At 37.7% G+C, this 17567-nt stretch overlaps 1 protein-coding gene across 1 annotated transcript; it reads right to left on the minus strand.

Annotated features, from left to right (window-relative positions):
• Window positions 1-15790: 15790 nt before the first annotated feature.
• On the minus strand, window positions 15791-16602 carry LOC110112462 (enoyl-CoA delta isomerase 2, peroxisomal-like). The gene has a single exon (XM_020844699.2). It carries the CDS (start codon window positions 16556-16558, stop codon window positions 15791-15793), a length of 768 nt encoding a protein of 255 aa, XP_020700358.1. The 5' UTR covers window positions 16559-16602.
• Window positions 16603-17567: the final 965 nt, after the last annotated feature.

The following is a 17567-nucleotide window of genomic DNA, read 5'->3' on the forward strand; positions in this document are numbered from 1 at the left end:
TCGGATAGGTCTCACATCCTTACTGGATTCTTTCGACCTCTTCTTTATTGGTTAATGCCATTGAGCAATAGATCTCACATACAACCTCCGATAGGTCTTACATCTTTGGTGGATTATGTGAGAAAATTTTTCTGATAGTGCTATACTGTTCTCATGCGATTTTCTTTATTTGTATTTTAAATATATTTTTTCAATTAAATCTACATAGTCGGATATTATACCACCCCGAGGGGCAGACTAATATCCTTCTATTGATTTTAAAGAAAGAATGCTATAATTCAATTTTCTAATCAAGTGCAGCATAGGGAATATACAAATCATCCCGGGGGATGACAAGTATATTATCCTATTAATCCGATTAGACTAATGAATTATGAATTTATTTTCGTTATCAAATATAGAAGATATTTGGCCTACCTGTGAGAGCAGATCAATTATCTATCGATCCTTTGATTATGAAAATAAATGTTAAAATATAAATAAAACAACGATCTATGTTTCACAGATATATTCCTTACTTTAGAAAGGAAACTAAAATAGGGTTTAGATTATTCTGGGATCTAGACTAAGAGAATACTCTCGATTTAAATGAAGACTAATTAATTTTAAAATTATATACAAATTTAACTAAATATTTGTGCTAATTTAAATTTTCATACTCAAACTTTAGATTATAAACTTTAACACTTGATTTGGAAGAGTTATAATTGATAAGAGGAGAGAATGTGTAGAGAGAGAGTGTATACATTCTAGACTTACCACCTGTCTAGAGTGGGCTGCTAGCTAATAATCTTAACAATCTTAATCACAATTATTCGTCGATGAATGCAAGATTTGAGATGGCTCTATCCTAGGAATCAAGGAATAGTTAAAGAAATTTAAATCAAATGCAATAAAATATACTTACAAAAAATGAAAATCTACACACATGTTAATGATGCATGAACAGTTATGTATAAAAGAGCATATTTTATTAATATAAAATTTATAGGTTACATCTCAGGGTCTGCAGTAAAGTAAAGGTGGTCAGGCCCCACCGACAACAAACCTGGGTTCTAAGCCTATAAGAGAATATAATTAAATACAACTACTTATGGTCTCCAGGATCCAAGTCTTCTATGAAATTCCAAAAAGGAACATCCTCATGGTGGAGGGTATTACTTTTTGGAGACCCATTTGTATACGTATAAGAAGTTGTTTTTAATTCTTTTACAGACTCCAGACACTTTACAGACTCAATATATATACAACAGATCTAAGAAAATAAAGCTTTACATTTCTTTTTATAAGTACATCAGATCCTAAGAACATTCTACTTTGCAAGTAAGTAAAAGCAGTAAAGTAAAATAGTTAAATAATTATGCATAATATGAGTGCGTTGTGAATAGTTATAAATGCAGGAAAGTAAATACAGAAAAGTAAAATACACAACCCTCACTTATTCACTCCGCATTCTGGTGTACATAAAGAAAATAAATATGCATGCTATGAATTGCAAGAAAGTAAGTAAACACACATGGGTGCCCTCTAGGCAAGACACCCATAAATAAAACCACAACAAACCACCGGCATAGCCTAGGCTAAAGTTGATAGTCCTAGCAAGCATCTAAGTGTGTGAAAGAGGTCATGTGGCTTGGATATGTCCTATAGGAATTATTGTTTAAATTGCGTGTATTATTAAACTTTATTTATTAAAGGCCAAATGGGAATTTAATTGAAGTTTAAGTAGAGTGTATTTGAATTTTAAATTATTCCACTTTTAGAAGTTAGAGTTATTTTATTTAGTTTTAAAGAACTTATAGATTGATAACTCTCTAAGTGCAGGAAGTTATCAATTTATAAGTCCTAGGACTTTCAAAATGAACACTCATCTTATAAAGAAGACAATGATTCATTTGAGAATCCTAAAAGTTTATTAGAGAGAGTGAAAGAGACCTTATGAATGCAATGTGACATATTTTTCAAAAGGAGTCGAGTATGCCACATAAGGTCGATGTATTATTAAGGGTTTGAAGATCTTCGAATCCAAATGTATTAGTGCCATCCTAAAAGGAGTCGTGCACAATACATAAGAGATCTTTTGGTTATTTAAGTGTATTAAAGGCCTCTTTAAATCAAAATGCCTAAAGCCCTCCAAAAGGAATCAAACTTTAGGCATTAAAGACCTTAATTCTTTTATTCTAAATTAATTATCAAACTTGATTGATTAAGATAAATCTTAATCAATCAAATTATCAAACTAATTTAGTTTTAATGAATTAGAGTTTAATTTTAAATTTTAATGAATTTTATTGTAATATTTAGATTTTTTTCAGAATTTTTAATCATTTATTGAATATTAATGAATTTTATTAAAGAAGAGTGATTTATTAAAGGATTTAAAATTAGAAAATTAGTATAAATTTCATTCAAATTTAGGTCGATTAATTCATGAATTTTATTTTATTTAAAATGAATTTTAGTGAATTTTATTATTTAATTATTTATTTATAGAAAATGAGTTATTAAGTGAATTATTAATAAATTAATAATTACAAAATTATTTAGAAATTTTATTTTTAAATCATATGATGATTCTCTGATTTTTATTTAGTTTTATTGAATTTTTAATGAATTTTTGAATTATTTAGAATTTTTAATAAATTATTAAAGAAATTAATTAATTAAAGAATTCTTAATGAATTTCTAATTAGAAAATTATTTAAAATTAAAATTAAAATGGTTTCTGGTTTTATTTGATTTTGAATGAATTTATTTTATATTTTTGGTATTTATTTTATTTTTATATGAATTTTGTAATATTCGTTTCATTAATGTTTGATTAAGGGTATTTAGGGATTTAATTAAAATTTAATGATACTTAAAATTTTAATTAGAAAATTGAATGATTATTGACTTAATTTAAGATTGATGAGAATGAATATTGAATTCTAAAGAATTTTATTTGAATTTTTATTATTTATTTAATAAATGTTTAGTTAATGATGATTAAGAGTTAATAAAGGATTAATTATTTTTTAGTGAAGTTTAGACTTTAATTTTGATTTTATATGATTGTAGATTTGCTTGAGTTGATTGAAATTAAAAAAAAGTTTATTTTAGAGTTTTATACATTTTATTTGATTTATTTGAATTTATTAAAACAAAAATAAGACCCTTAAAGAGGGATTATCTTAATCTTCTAGTTTTTGTAAGAACGATTAATGTCAAATCAACGTGTATTAGATCAAGGGGTTTATGACACTAGTTTTCTATGTTTGAGTTTCATCCCAAAAGGTATGTGTATAGTTCTCCCTAGATTGACTAATTGAATAAGTTGACTAAGACACGAATTAGGCTTGACAGTGTTCCATTAAGCCCGAAAGCAAACAAATGACGGATATTTCATCAAAATTCAAATACTAGCCGTTGCTTTGATCCACTCGCGTGATAGGTTCGCTTTGAAGGCATGAGCAGATTTTCAGTGGCTACCTTTCTCGGCATGGAGGGGGAATTTACTCCGAGCATTGACAACGGCCTGAAGAGGACGGAGAGATTTTTTGGGGGAAACGACTCTTCTGCCCGAACCAGCCTAGGCAAAATCCGGCTCTCTGCCTTCGCCTCTCTTCCGTTCGGACCAAGCTAAGAGACCAAAGTCCCCTCTCACTCGGTCTCTCCCCCAGTTTGCATAAGCAAGAGGAGCAGAGTCGAACGAGAGCCCGACCCAGCTCCGCGCCGAAGACTTTGTCTGCTGCTCCAACTCCCAACTTCCAGGACTCGTACCCGTCCAATAGAGAGCTGGTCAGTCTCTTTTCTCTACACCAGCAGGTATATCTCTTCTCATCCTTATCTTTCTTCCTCTTCTTCTCTTTTCTTCTTGATATCCTCCTCTTGCTCCATCTTCTATCATTTTTTCTCCATTATTCCCACAACTTTATAAGAGATCTAAGCCTTAATCCTTCTAAAATCGTACATGAGATTAGAGTTGAAGCTTGTTCTTTACTTTCTCTATGGCGTGGGATGGTGCAGTTCTTTTCCAATTGCTAATGTAATTTCATGGCATAAATCCCTATCCTTCCCTTATAACATTCTTCCTGTAGAATTCTGTGGAGTTATTAGGACGACTTTAGTTTTTATTTAAATATCGGCTGAAGCTATTAACCACTTAATTCTTATGAAAGTTTTTTTTTTATGACTCGTTTGGTGGTTTAAAAATTGAAGTGTTTTGAATTATAACCGAATTTGCCAGATTTCTCTGTTTGATTAGATTTAGTTAGAAACGAGATTGGATTTGAGTAAGAAATGCTATTGGTTTTCACATGGATGATTCTCTGATTTATTCTTCCATTATGCAGGTAATTATTTGTTGAATTTATGTCTGCATGACGGGGCTCTAAATGACATTTGGAAGATATGCTCTTTCTTGAGAATGTTGTGAAACGCTTTGTAAAAATACTTCATATTTGTTGTTCTTCATTCTAAAATCTTGGTGAGCTATGAGTAAATTGTGGAAAGTTATGAAAGAGCCCATGTTATACTTTATATATAAAAAAAACATGTATACAAGGTGTTTGTGATAATGCTTGTTAAGATAAGACACATTCATAAAGGAAAAGGGGATGGGTAGTTAGTATATTTATATTTCATTTTACCTATGAGTTTGGGGGATCGTCGGATTGGATAAGACCTTTGAGAATCCCATGGCTTATTGTCTTTTGTGGTTGCCTGGTTGGGTGGCATGCAATCTGTCTTCTGATCATGCAGATGCAGGATGCAGCCATTATGAGGATTATATATATATATATATATCGATTTTAAATTCTTTTCCTACCAAGCCGTCGTACTGAATTTTAGGCTTGCACTTGAAAATACACTATTGAATTCCAATTGGTTGCTCCAAATGGTTTTGGGAAGCAAAGCATGTTATTTATATGAGGACATAGGCGAGGGAACTTGATGCTATCAAGAATTTCTGTACTTTTTTTTGAACAATAGTATATTTTATTTTTTATTTTATTTTCTTTTCTTTTTTATCTATCCAATGATGGAAAAGCATCCAATGATCATGGTAGATTGTGCATAAGGCTTGGTAGACATTTGGTTTGCTGGCTCGATTGGTCCTTGGCCACTGATTGTTCACGGGTTGACTGTTTGGAGCATATGGCATTGAGCTCATCCTCTTAAGTTGTTGAGCTGAAGTTTAGTAGCTCATTAAATTCCAAAAAGGTACCTCATTATGAAGATTTACTTTTGGAGTGGCCTTGTCCCTTCCCCTTCCCCTCTTCTTCTTGCCTCTTGGAAAACCGTGGCTTTCTCTTTAATGATGGCTGAATTCTCTGCATAAAAGGTGCTGTTTTTCCATACTTTACCTCTTGGTATTCCGGCCATTTGCTGTTTTTCGCCCCTGGGACTTCTCCCGTGGTCGTGGCTCCTCGGTTCCGCTCAGCCTGCTTGTTTCCCATGCTGGCTATTTCGGTTCCTGTGATTGGATTGATTTCCGAATGGATTGGGAAGATTTCTATGCTAATGATGCTTCGGTTCTAATGGAAATTAAAGTCATGTGGCTCTTGGCATTCCCCTTCCATGTCTATAAATAAGAGATGAGCTTGTGAAGGAAAGGCAGTTGAAATTTGTGAGCATATTTGCTATTAACCTGCGGGTTTATTCGGAAATCCTGCGGGCTCTTTCCACCCTTTCTTCTCGGGCTTCTAACCTCTTCGTCTCTCCACAAGTGCCACTCCATCTGTATCCTTCTTCTCAACAGTGAAGCAACTTTAGGGTGTCGTGTCTTGGTTGATTTGGAAGCATTTGGGACAGTCTTGCAGTGGTGGACCATCGGTTTGCTAGTCTTATGCACTTCTCTTATTTAATCTACTATTCGATGTATGTGAGGAACCCGCTCTGACGGTTGTCTGAGGATTGCGTTTTTTTTATTTCTTTAAAATATCCTAGTATTTCTTGTTGTGTTTGTCAAGTTTTAGTTGTCTGCTTTAATTATAATAAAGTTTGTTTTAAGTTCTATCCATTGCGTCAGTTTCTTCTTGTGTGTCTACATCAGAATTGAGTACCTTTATGAGCCTCATCTTGCCTATGGGGACATCATGTGATCCTTGTTTTATAAGTGGAATCTTTATGGTTTGGTGTTCTCAATCCTGAGCTAGATGCGATGCAAAATGTGAGTATGGTAGTTGAAATCCTATAATCGTTTTTTTTTTCTTGTGGCTGTTGTTTGGAGAGGTCTAAGTAAAGCTTCACATTTAGCAAAAAGTGATATGTTGGGCTCACCATTAATTCTTCATCTCTCTTTATTAGCTATGAATTCTTCTTGTATATGCTGTCACCATTGATAGCTTATAGATGACTGAAGAAATACATGGTATGTTTGTCAACATTTCTTCCGTCGAGGTTGATTCTTTATGTAATGTGGAAAGCTTGGTTAATTGTAGATATTGGAATTCTATTTCTCGTAGTGATGGCATGGTAACTTAATGACAACTTAAAGCTTTTAAACATTTGTAGTCAACCTATGGAGTTGAAGTTTATGTTTATCATTGAAATGTTTAAGCTCTTGATTTTCTTGTGCGAGGTTAAGTGCTGATTTTGGTTCATTTTTGTGTTACAAGTTTTTTTTTTGGAAACAAACCAAGCGTAGATTTTGATTCGGATTTGAGTTCCAAACTGGTTTTGTGGAAAACAAGTGCAGATTTTGAGGGCTTTCTCATTGTTTTCATACAATAACCCCTATGGCACTTGGGTGAATCTCTTAATTATTGCTTTTCTGTGGAAATTCCTACAGCTTTTATGGAGCTTTTCTCATTGCTTTGGTGAGAAATGAGTGCAGTTTTTGAGTGATTTTCTCACTTATTTTTACACAGAAATTTCTATAGCATTTAGGAGGAACCTTCTTTGCTTTCATGAGAAAATTCTTATATCTTTTGTATTTTATTTTCACTGTTTTTTGTGAGAAACGAATGCTGATTTTGATGGGTTTTATACTCCAAATTGATTTGGAGATGACGTGTAGTGCTTTGGTGCAAGTTGGAGCTCTACATGGGTAGTATCTCATAAAGTTATTGGTTATACCAAGATTTTATACTTTCAAATTAAAGATCTTTATGAGCATAGGTTATTTTGTTTGAGGGATTCCACTGCCATTTGATATTTCTTATATATGCTTGCTCACAAAAATTTTTTTATTTAAAGCTTTCTTTGGATTCTCAATGGTACGTAACAAGAAGGTTAGAAAATGGTTTGAAAGCTTTTTCTGATGAATTTTGTGAATTATCTTATATTGAGAAATTTGATGATTTTAGTCATGTGAATGTTTTATGATGGAAGGCTTCACAATGCCTTCTCATTGAGAAACATTCACGAATATACCTCGCACAAAATGTAAAAAGCACTTGGTTGATTTTGCGTTAAAAAAAGAATTTTTTTGGTGTTTTGTTTTCTTTTCGATAAGGAGTTTTATGTGTTGTTTCATTTGGAGATTTCTTAAGTAAAATTTTGGGATTTGAAGTGTGATGGTTAGTTTTGTGTTGGAAAACACTTCAGTGTCTTCTTGAAATGAATGATTCTTCTTATTTGAATTAGCTTTCTTTTACTAGTGTCTGCTTCTAGAAATTGGATTTTGGATGAGTGTGAAGCAAAGAGGTTCATTTTGAGTTTTGGTTTTGGGAACTTGTTCTCTTTCGTCATTTTTGGACTTTATTTAGGTAATAGTTTGGGTAGTCGTTTTAAATATATTAAGTGCTTTGTTTGGATTGTGGGGACAGCAAAGGGCATTGAAAATACCTCATTCTCTATTCGTATCACATCGAATTGGGGAGAAGGCTATTTTAGAGGCACACTTGACTTCAAAGAAGTGTGCCCAACAACAACGATGCCTGCATTCCTTTCATTTTGATTTTGATTTTTTTATTTTTATTCCATTGCATTTTGCCGCATATTTCTTTGCTTTTAGAATTTTCGTTGTCTTTCTTATTTTTGCTCTAAAGTTGAATGCTCACAAAAGAATAAGAAAATCCAAATAGCTAGTGACATACCTGATGTGCACATAACAAAAAGGTACGTTTTTTTTTTTAATTCAATTGCATTTCCATTTCTGCTATTATTAGCTTATCATATAGAATGTGCTCTAATACAATCTCTTTTCTATGTTTTGCGAGGCACCTTCTTTTGGAGAGCAAAAAATAAGGAGAATTGGAGCACTAGGCGAAGGAGCATGAACAGTCGGATCCGAACATCAGTCGCCCCCATTAAGTCTAGTGGGGGCGCTACGGGCGGAACCACCGGGTCATAGCCCCCGGTGCAGTAAGTCTTCTTAAAACTTAGAAAACCTTTAAGGACCCTCATGGTTGTACGCTTCCTACCTTTTAGGACCCTATAGAAACCTCGATTATAACTAGGATTGCTTTTCTTTTGTTTTAGATCCCTAAACCTGTTGACACATGTACGAATGTCCTAAGGGTTAGAAACAGAACATCTTTTTCGTCTCATAAATTTAGTGACACCTAAGTACAAAAAATAAGGACCAAGTCTTAGATAACATAAACTTAGGGTGCATGCTCCTTTTAGGATAGAGACTTTAAAACGTAGAAAACTTAGTGCCGCATTTTCCTAGGATTCGTGTCTTAATCTATTAATAACTAATCAATAAAATCTGTAATACTCTAAGTCAAAAAAGTACTAAATCCATCTTAGATTTAGGGTTCAAGGCTACTACACTCGGTCTCGTGGTATGCCTAACTAGTGGGCAAGTCCTTTATTTTCAGGGACTATAAATTCTACTTATCTGCGTCGCGTAGATGATGCCACTTTTATCCTCTCTCTATGTATGTTTTAAGTGTACATTTTTCTTTCCTTCCTCAACAATCTCAGTCCCTTTGAGTGTGGATGTGAACCGTGCATGTTGACTAAACTATTTGAGCAATTCCTTTCCTTTTGAGTAGGAACTTTCTAGTCTCCCTTTTTGGGCAAGAAGAGTATTGGATCCTTAATCGAGAGTTTTCTCGGGCCCTAGGCTCGAGATGTAATTAATCACGGGGGCTTGCGTACGTGGGAAATAGAATTCCGCAACAAATAAACCCCACCTCGAGTTTTTGTATCGGATGGGGGGAACCCTTGACTATGATCAGGTCGTGTATATTACTACCCATCGGGGTGCGCTGACGAGAGCCGCCATCCCCAATGGTTAGTCGTATGCGCGATCCAATCTGTCCCTTCTAATTGACCCGTTTATACGGTGCTCTTTCGGAGGTCCACAACTTCAAGCTCATACGATCACTAGAAGCGGATTTTAGAAGCTTGAGGCAGACTAGGGCTCGGCTCTCCGTCGATCTCGTCTCCAGAAAGCTTTAAACACCTGGAAAAGGTTGGGAAATGTAGAAGAAGCTCTGGGATTTCAAAATGAAAAGCCAGAAGCTCTTGGGATTGAGTCGAATGAGAGATAGCTTGGCATTAGCAAATCCCATCCCTCTTGCCTATTCCAGGTGTGGGAGCTCATTTGGAAGGATGGGATCGACCAGGCAGATGATCTGGATGCAAGACACCTATCCCAGGTTGTTAGGAGGCAGAGAAGTGGAATGTACTGGCTGGGGTTGTAAGAAGTTTTTCTCCACATGGGGGGGGGGGGACCATCCGAGCTGGCTGGGCTTTATTTGATCGAACCCAAGGCTGGGTTGGCTTGGATTGAACATTGGGAAGCTTTCGGAGTTGGGTCTATGGGCTGGATGGGCTTGGGTTCAACCAAGAAGATTAGGTTGAAGGATTTGACCGGGTGAGCCCATTTGAACTCCCATTGACCACTTGACCAATCAAAGGAGTCAAGGGTTACTGATGTGGAGTCTAAACCATACCTAGAGCAGATCTAGACTGTTAGATAAACTTAGCTTTGAGAGGGTTATTTAGATGGGGAAGTTTGACCACATAAATGATCCCTTAAGCCTTGAGTTGATTTGTTTGACCAGTCAACTCAGTCAATGGTTGATGAGGTGGAGTCCAAGTGGAGTCTAGGGTTGTTTGGACTGAAGCATAGGTCTAGCTTTAAGCAAGGAGGTCGGGTCCATAGATTTGATCATGAAGATGGGTCTTTAAAGCTTAAATTGACTGGTTTGACTAGTCAACCTTAAGCAAAGTTGATAGGATAGAGTGCAGGTGATGTTTAGGTATAGATTTGATAGAGTATGAAAGGTTTGGGAATGTGAATTTGATATATGAGCGAAGAAAGTCCCTATGTGATGTGATTTGATCATGCTTTAGGGGTTGGCTGAGTCAGGCCATGATGGTTGGACTCAAAGCATGTTTGGGAAGTCTCTGAGCTATATTTTGAAGTTTGTTTTAATATAATAGAATTTTTTGATTGAATCTTGTATATGGATTGAGCTCGACCAGATTGAGTTTGATCAAATGATTGTAGTTTAGTCAATGTTGATTATATGAAGAATTGAAGTATGGTTGAATGTAATTGGATTGATCTAATTGAAGTATATTTGAGATGATTGAAAACTAGGTATGTGATTGTAGTACAAGACTATAGGTGATTGATATTTTGATTGAACACTGGATGATTAATCGAAGATTTGATATATGCAGGTTGATTAGACTTTAATTGAATGTTGATTGAATGCAGGCCATCGATTGAAGATTAGATATATGCAGGTTGATTAGATTGGATTAAATGTTGAATGATTGATTGAAGATTGATGTATGCATGTTGATTGGAGATTGATTGAATGCAGGTTGTAAGGTTTGATTGATTGAATGAGTTTGAGATATATATTGGATTGGATCAGGCTTGATTTATGGCCTAGACTGATCTAGGATCTAAATAGATTTAAGGTCTAAATAGATCCTAAGGATTGGATAGATCTAGGGTCAAAATAGATCCTAAGATCTAAATTGATCTGGAGGGTTTGAAGTCTAGATTTGAATGAAATCTTGATAAGTTGAGATATGAATTGAGTTGAGTTTGAATTGCTTTTAGGATCCTATTAGAGACCTCATACAAAAATGAGGTCAACAGATTCTCTCGACCTCTTCCACATAGGTTAACGTCGTTGAGCAAAGGCTCCGACATACATCCTCGGATAGGTCTAACATCCATTGTGGATTCTCTTGACCTCTTTCCTATAGGTTAATGTTGTCGAGCAAATGCTCCGACAGACAACCTCGGAAAGGTCTTATATCCTAGGTGATTCTACCGACCTCTTTCATATAAGTTATTTTCATCGAGCAAAGCGCTCTGACATACAACCTCGAAAAGGTCTCACATCCTTGGTGGATTCTCTCGACTTCTCCCATACAGGTTAACGTCATCGAGCAGGGCTCTGACATACAATCTTGGAAAGGTCTCGCATCCTTAGTGGATTCTCTCGACCTCTTCCACACAAGTTAACATCATCGAGCAGGGCTCTAACATACAACCTCGAAAAGGTCTTGCATCCTTGGCGGATTCTCTCAACTTTTTCCACATAGTTTAACGTCATCGAGAAAAAGCTCTGACATACAACCTTAGAAAGGTCTTGCATCCTTGGTGGATTCACTCGACCTCTTCCATATATGTTAACATCATCGAGCGAAGACTCTGACATACAACCTTTGAAGAGTCTCACATCCTTGCTGGATTCTCTCGACCTCTTTCATATAGGTTAACGTCATCGAGCAGTGCTCTGACATACAACCTTAGATGGGTCATACATCTTTAGTGGATTCTTGCAACCTCTTCTACAAAAGTCAGCATCATCAAGCAATGTTTTAAGTAAATATTCTCTCTAAAGAAGATCTCATGAAAGCAAGTGATTGATAAAATCATCACTAATATAAATATCTTAGAAGTCTAACAGTGCCTCCAAAAATATGGGGGCAATCCATCAAAGCATGTCTCAAAGATGCAATAACTCTTCAACTTCATCAATGGGATAAGTTCTTAACTTTATATACAATATCAATGGAGTTATATAAATTCAGATTCAGATGTAAATTTCTTTTCACTATAAATTGAAATTAAAAGTATAGTGGTGTTATTCATACAAGCTACTATCATCAAGCAACAAATAACTTCAAAATAGTCAAAAATCTTTAGTGAATTTAAGTGACTTTTTCTCTACTACACATCAATGCATTTCCAACAACTTCTTCTTCAAAGAAAGATTACAATTTGGTCTTCATCAGGCCTCAACTCAGTTGACACTATATGTGTGTCGCCATACCACTAATATAACACACTGCTCCGGCCCTTTGACTCAGGGATATCTAATGTCGGTACACTTCAGTATAGACGCATATTGTATTAGCAAAATGCCACTGAACTACTGCTCTCATTATCCCTTCATCTGATATTTGCTGGCGGCTCTTCACTTCATATCAGCCATTATCGGATTCTCGCTCGACTGCTACTTGCAGCGCACCCTCAAACTCTCTCCTTCATCTCTACACTCGATCATTGACTGCTAATGGGCTTCAACTCGATTGTCCATCGCCAACAAACTTCTGCTCAAATGGCGTTGAAAATCTCTCGTCTACTCATCACTCTGGTTCTTCTCCCGGATACTATTACCGCAAGATCTTCTCAAATCACCCTCGCATATAAGCAGCAATTGATCTCCTTCTACACAGAAGAGGGGCACTGAAGCTTGATAGGAGAATGTTGCCTATCACCAACAGTGGAATGCCTCCAATGTAAGAAGAATATTTTTGTAGAAGAAAAGAAATGTCTACAAAAAGTCTAACTTCTGCACAAGAGGAGGGGCACCGATTTTAGTAGGGAAAGTCACCGACAAAAAATAACGGAATTCCTCGACTGTAAGAAGATTGTCAGAGAAGAAGATAATGGAATGGGAAAAAATTTCTTCTACACTAAAGAGGGGCGCCGATTTAAGTGGGGAAAGTCACCTACGAAAAGAGCAGAAGTCCTTTAGAGAAAGAAGAAAAATGGGGAAGAAAGAAGGATAAAGATTAGAAAAATTCCAACTTCTGTACAAGAGGAGGAGGGCTGATTTAAGTAGGGAAAGTCACTTACTAAAAATAGGGGAGTGCCTCAACTGTAAGAAAGCCAGAATGCAGGGAAAGAAAGAAAAGAAACGACTGCAAAATTTCTAACTTCTGTACAAGAGGGGCACTAAATTGAGTAGGGAAAGTCACATACTCAAAAACAGTGGAAAGCCTCAACTGCCAGAAAGCTAGAAGAAGAAAGAAGAGTAATTTTCAACTTCTTTACAAGAGGAGGGGCGCTAAATTGAGTAGGGAAAGCCACCTACTCAAAAATAGTGGAAAGCCTGAATTGTCAGAAAGTTAGAAGGAGAAAAGGTGAAGGTGCAAGTTTCCCCCTAGCCCTGTTGGGATATTTAGCATTTTTTGTGAAGAAAAGAACATTCCGGAACTTCACGGAATTTTCCCATTTTTTTTTTTTGGAAATTTTTAGATTTTTGAGAATTTTTTGGATTATAAAAAAGAGTGTGGGTCCCACAATTTAAAAAAATTTATTACATAACCGTGGGCAGCTAACCGCGCGGTTACTGGGCGGATGCGCCGTTTCGCTCACGGCATGAGTGCCGTTGCCGGCGGCGGCTGGCCGGTTCGGCCGTTTAACCATGTCAGGGCCTGATTTTCGGCCCGAACGGTCCAAATCCGGTGTTTTTGGGGTCATCCGGACACATTTGTTGATGTTCTAGACTCAATTTTGACACTTTAGGAGCTCAACGGAGCCTCTATGATCAAGTTTGAGAAAATTTTTAATTTTTGGAACGCAATTTTTTGCGATTCAGCCAATGAAAATTGTCGACTCATATATTTTCGGACTCCTAGAGCTTTGACGTCCGAAAATAGGGGGGCAACTCATATGTCATCAAGAAACTATCTTGATCGGGCATGAATCTCAAGGCAAAATCAAGCTAGAAACTTCAAAAATTAATTCTGGGATCATATGAACTTTGATTTTAGCAAACTTACTGTCGAACTGATCATCTCGAAAATACAAACCCAACGACATCAAAATCGACTCAATATGAGCCCAAATGAGTCCAAATCAAGGACCAGAAGCGTTGTTGGAAGGTTTAAACCACAAATTGAGTTATCAAACGGTTTACAAACATGACTTGCTTATAGTCGAATCGAGCGGCTCGACGAGATAAATCCAACGAGCCCAAGATCGTCAAATTCTGACATCATTAAGACCTTCGAATGCCTTATAAATCGTCCACGATCGATGGATTCAATATCGGCCGTTCATCCGAACCACTCCATATTTTTCCGTGATCTCTCATCTATTTACGGGCCACGCCACTCCATAAAATATATGAATAGACCCCTCATTTCTCTTGAGGGGGGATCCAAGCAAGAGGAAGAAGAGAAGAAGGAGAAGATTATGAGGGAAGAACACCTCCTCGACCACCATCGTCGGCATTCTGTCTGAACGACACCAGAGTTCCGCCCGACCTCCAAGTGAAGCCGGGGTTTCACCTGAACTCCAAGTGACGCCGGAGTTCTGCTCGAATACCATCTAACGCCGTAGTTCTCCTAGGCCGCCAACTGACGTTGGACTTCTACCCGACGTCCGACCTCCGCTCGTCGCCAAGTTTCTACCCAACGTTGGACTTCTACTTGATGTCGGATTTTCACCAGACATCTACCTGATGTTGGATTTCTGTCCATTGATAGTCTTCTACTAGACGCCGTCTTTCTAACTTCCGTTGTTAGACAACGGTTCTTGCGACCTCCGTCGCCCGCCGACTACGGTCCTTCAGACTTACGCCGTCCACCAATTACAATTCTTCTGACCTCCGTCGCCCGCCAACTACGGTTCTTCAGACTTACATCGCCCACCAACTACAGTCCTTCCGACCTTTATCGCCCGTCGACTACGGTCCTTTAGACTTACGTCGTCCGCCAACTACAGTTCTTTCGACCTCCGTTGCCTGCCGACTACGGTCCTTCAGACTTACATCACCCAACAACTACGATCCTTCCGACCTCTATCGCCCGCCGACTACGGTCCTTCCGAACTCCGTCGCCCTCCAACTACGGTCCTTCCGATCTACGTCGCCCGCCAACTACAGTCCTTCAGACCAAACAAACACATAAACAATGATGTTATGTTTTCTCACCATGTAATGTACTCTATAAGATGTACATCAAGCTAAGGCCTTCCCCTGAGGAAGGACCTCCATTGTAATCAACTACAATACTAGTGAATTCATTCATACTAGACCATGCCCCGTGATTTTCCCCCCTTTTTAGGGGTATTCCACGTAAAAATCATGGTGTCTTATAAATGTTACACGCCTTCTCTCTTATCTGATTGCGTGCCGGATTTTCGTACAACGCTAAGACACTAAACTTTATATTTCTCTACTGCCGTGAATACTCCAGGATGCAACAGTACTCATAAGATTTTAGGTCATTCAAATTTGATTTGAATATGTTTGAATTTGAACTCACTTCGAATTAGGCAGTTTGTGACAATTCATGCAGGTTTCATAATGGGAGCTCATATGAGATCTCATCTAGGGTATCAATCAATAGGATCAATGGTGTTCAAAGGAGAAGAAAGTTTGTGCATGAGCTCCCTCGGGCAAGAATTGATGGGATCAATGATGTTTATTATAGAAGAGTTCTTTTGGGAGCTAACTAAGGGGCAGTGATCACAACATTGATAAATGCTCGAAAGAAAAGATGAATTCATTCAAAACCTCAATAGGGATAGTAATCAATGGGACCAATAGTGTTTAAAGAAGAGGATTTTATGCAGGAGATTATAGATGCAGAAATCGATAGGCCAACATAGCTTGAAGGAGTGCAAAATTCATACGTAAACTCAATGGGGACAACAATTGACGAGATTGGCCGATAGCAGCTTTAACCTATCTTCTTCAGTCTCCGGAGGAAACCCTAACGCAGAACTAATCTCCCGCAACGATCCCTTCCTAATCGAACCGTAAACTCCACCGATCCAATTCCTTGCAACCAGCTCCTCCGCCCGACGCACAGCCGCCTCCAACGTCTCCTTCGTGCCGCCGTGAGCTCGATCGATAATCCCCTTTGCCGCCGCTTCTGCGGCGCCGATCTTCTTCCCCTCGAGTACGATCTCTCGGAGAACCTTTGGATCGGAGATCTTCGATCTCATCAACGCCAAGAAATACGGAGGGAAAGGCATAGCGTTATCAATTTCGCTCATGTAAAGTACGCCTCTGTCTCCCCTCATCTCCACGTAGTCATGGCTTATCGCGAGCATGAAGCCGGCGGCGGCCGCGTGTCCGTTGATGGCGGCGATGGTCGGCATCGGAAGGGATATGAGATCGGCCACGAGGGCGCGGAAGTCGGAGACCATGGAATGGAGACGAGATTGAGCGGCGGAAGCGGAGCCGCCGGATCTGGCCCAAGAGAGATCGAATCCGTTGGAGAAGAAGCGGCCTTCGGCTGTAGTCACGAGGGCGAAGCCTCGGCCGCCGGCAGCAACGGATTCGGATTTGGCATGGGAGAGGGCGCTTCGGATGGAGGAGATGGCGTCGGGAGAGAGGCGGTGCTCGCCGTCGCCGGTGAGGGTTAGGATGAAGACACGGTCCCGCTTCTCGAGAGAACACATATTTTATCAATTCGTCCAGTGCTTGCGTAGTGCGGAACAGCATATGCAAAGTTATTTATAGACAAGTATAATAATTGCATGTGTGCTTACTATTAAAATTGCATAAATAAAATAAAAAAAATATTATACAAATTTAAATTATGTATAATTAAATTAATTTTTTTAATAAACAGATAAAATTAATATTAATGCATAAATATTTTTGATATTAAAATTCATGATATATAATTCATATTTTTGAGTTATTACATAGGTTATTACAATGCCCAGTATTCAGATTGGATTTCCAATGTGATAATAATTCAAAATTTGACTTGCAAAGAGAGAATGTGTGCAAACTTCACAAATTTAAACCCAATATGCCCCAAGGATGGCTACCCACAAGCATCAACGCCCTTGTCGACTTGGCGGTGAGCCGTCCTGTCATAAGTTTTTTGGATGGCTTCTCAGGCTACCATCAGATCAAGATGCATATTAAAGATTGAGTGAAAATAGTATTCATCATAGTAGAGGACATATACTGATACAAAGTTATGCCCTTTAGGCTAAAATATATTGGGGCCACTTTCCAGAGGAAGATGGATAAAATCTTCAAATAACATGAAAGCTAGAATATCAAAGTATACATGGATGATCTTCTAGTCAAGAGTAAATCTCCTAATCAGCATATTGAGGACTTATAAGAGACATTCCTCACCCCATGCAGTATAATTTGATGTTGAACCCTATGAAATGCACCTTTAAAGCAGGCACGAGAAAGTTGCTTGGGTTCCTCCTAACGCCCGATGGAATCAAAGTCAACCCTAATATGGTACAAGCTATACTTGACATAAATACACCTCAAACTCTAGATCACCAGACTCAACTATATTATCTCCTGAGTGGGGGAGATATGCACTCCTTTCTTCAAACCCCTCAAGAGTGCTTGAAAATTCTCTTGAGGAGAAGACTATGAAGAAACCTTACAATAGTTGACAAACCTACCACTTTGCTACCAAATCATTAGAGT

Source organism: Dendrobium catenatum, unplaced genomic scaffold (genome assembly GCF_001605985.2).
Source record: "Dendrobium catenatum unplaced genomic scaffold, ASM160598v2 fragScaff_scaffold_621, whole genome shotgun sequence".
NCBI classification, from domain to species: Eukaryota; Viridiplantae; Streptophyta; class Magnoliopsida; order Asparagales; family Orchidaceae; genus Dendrobium; species Dendrobium catenatum.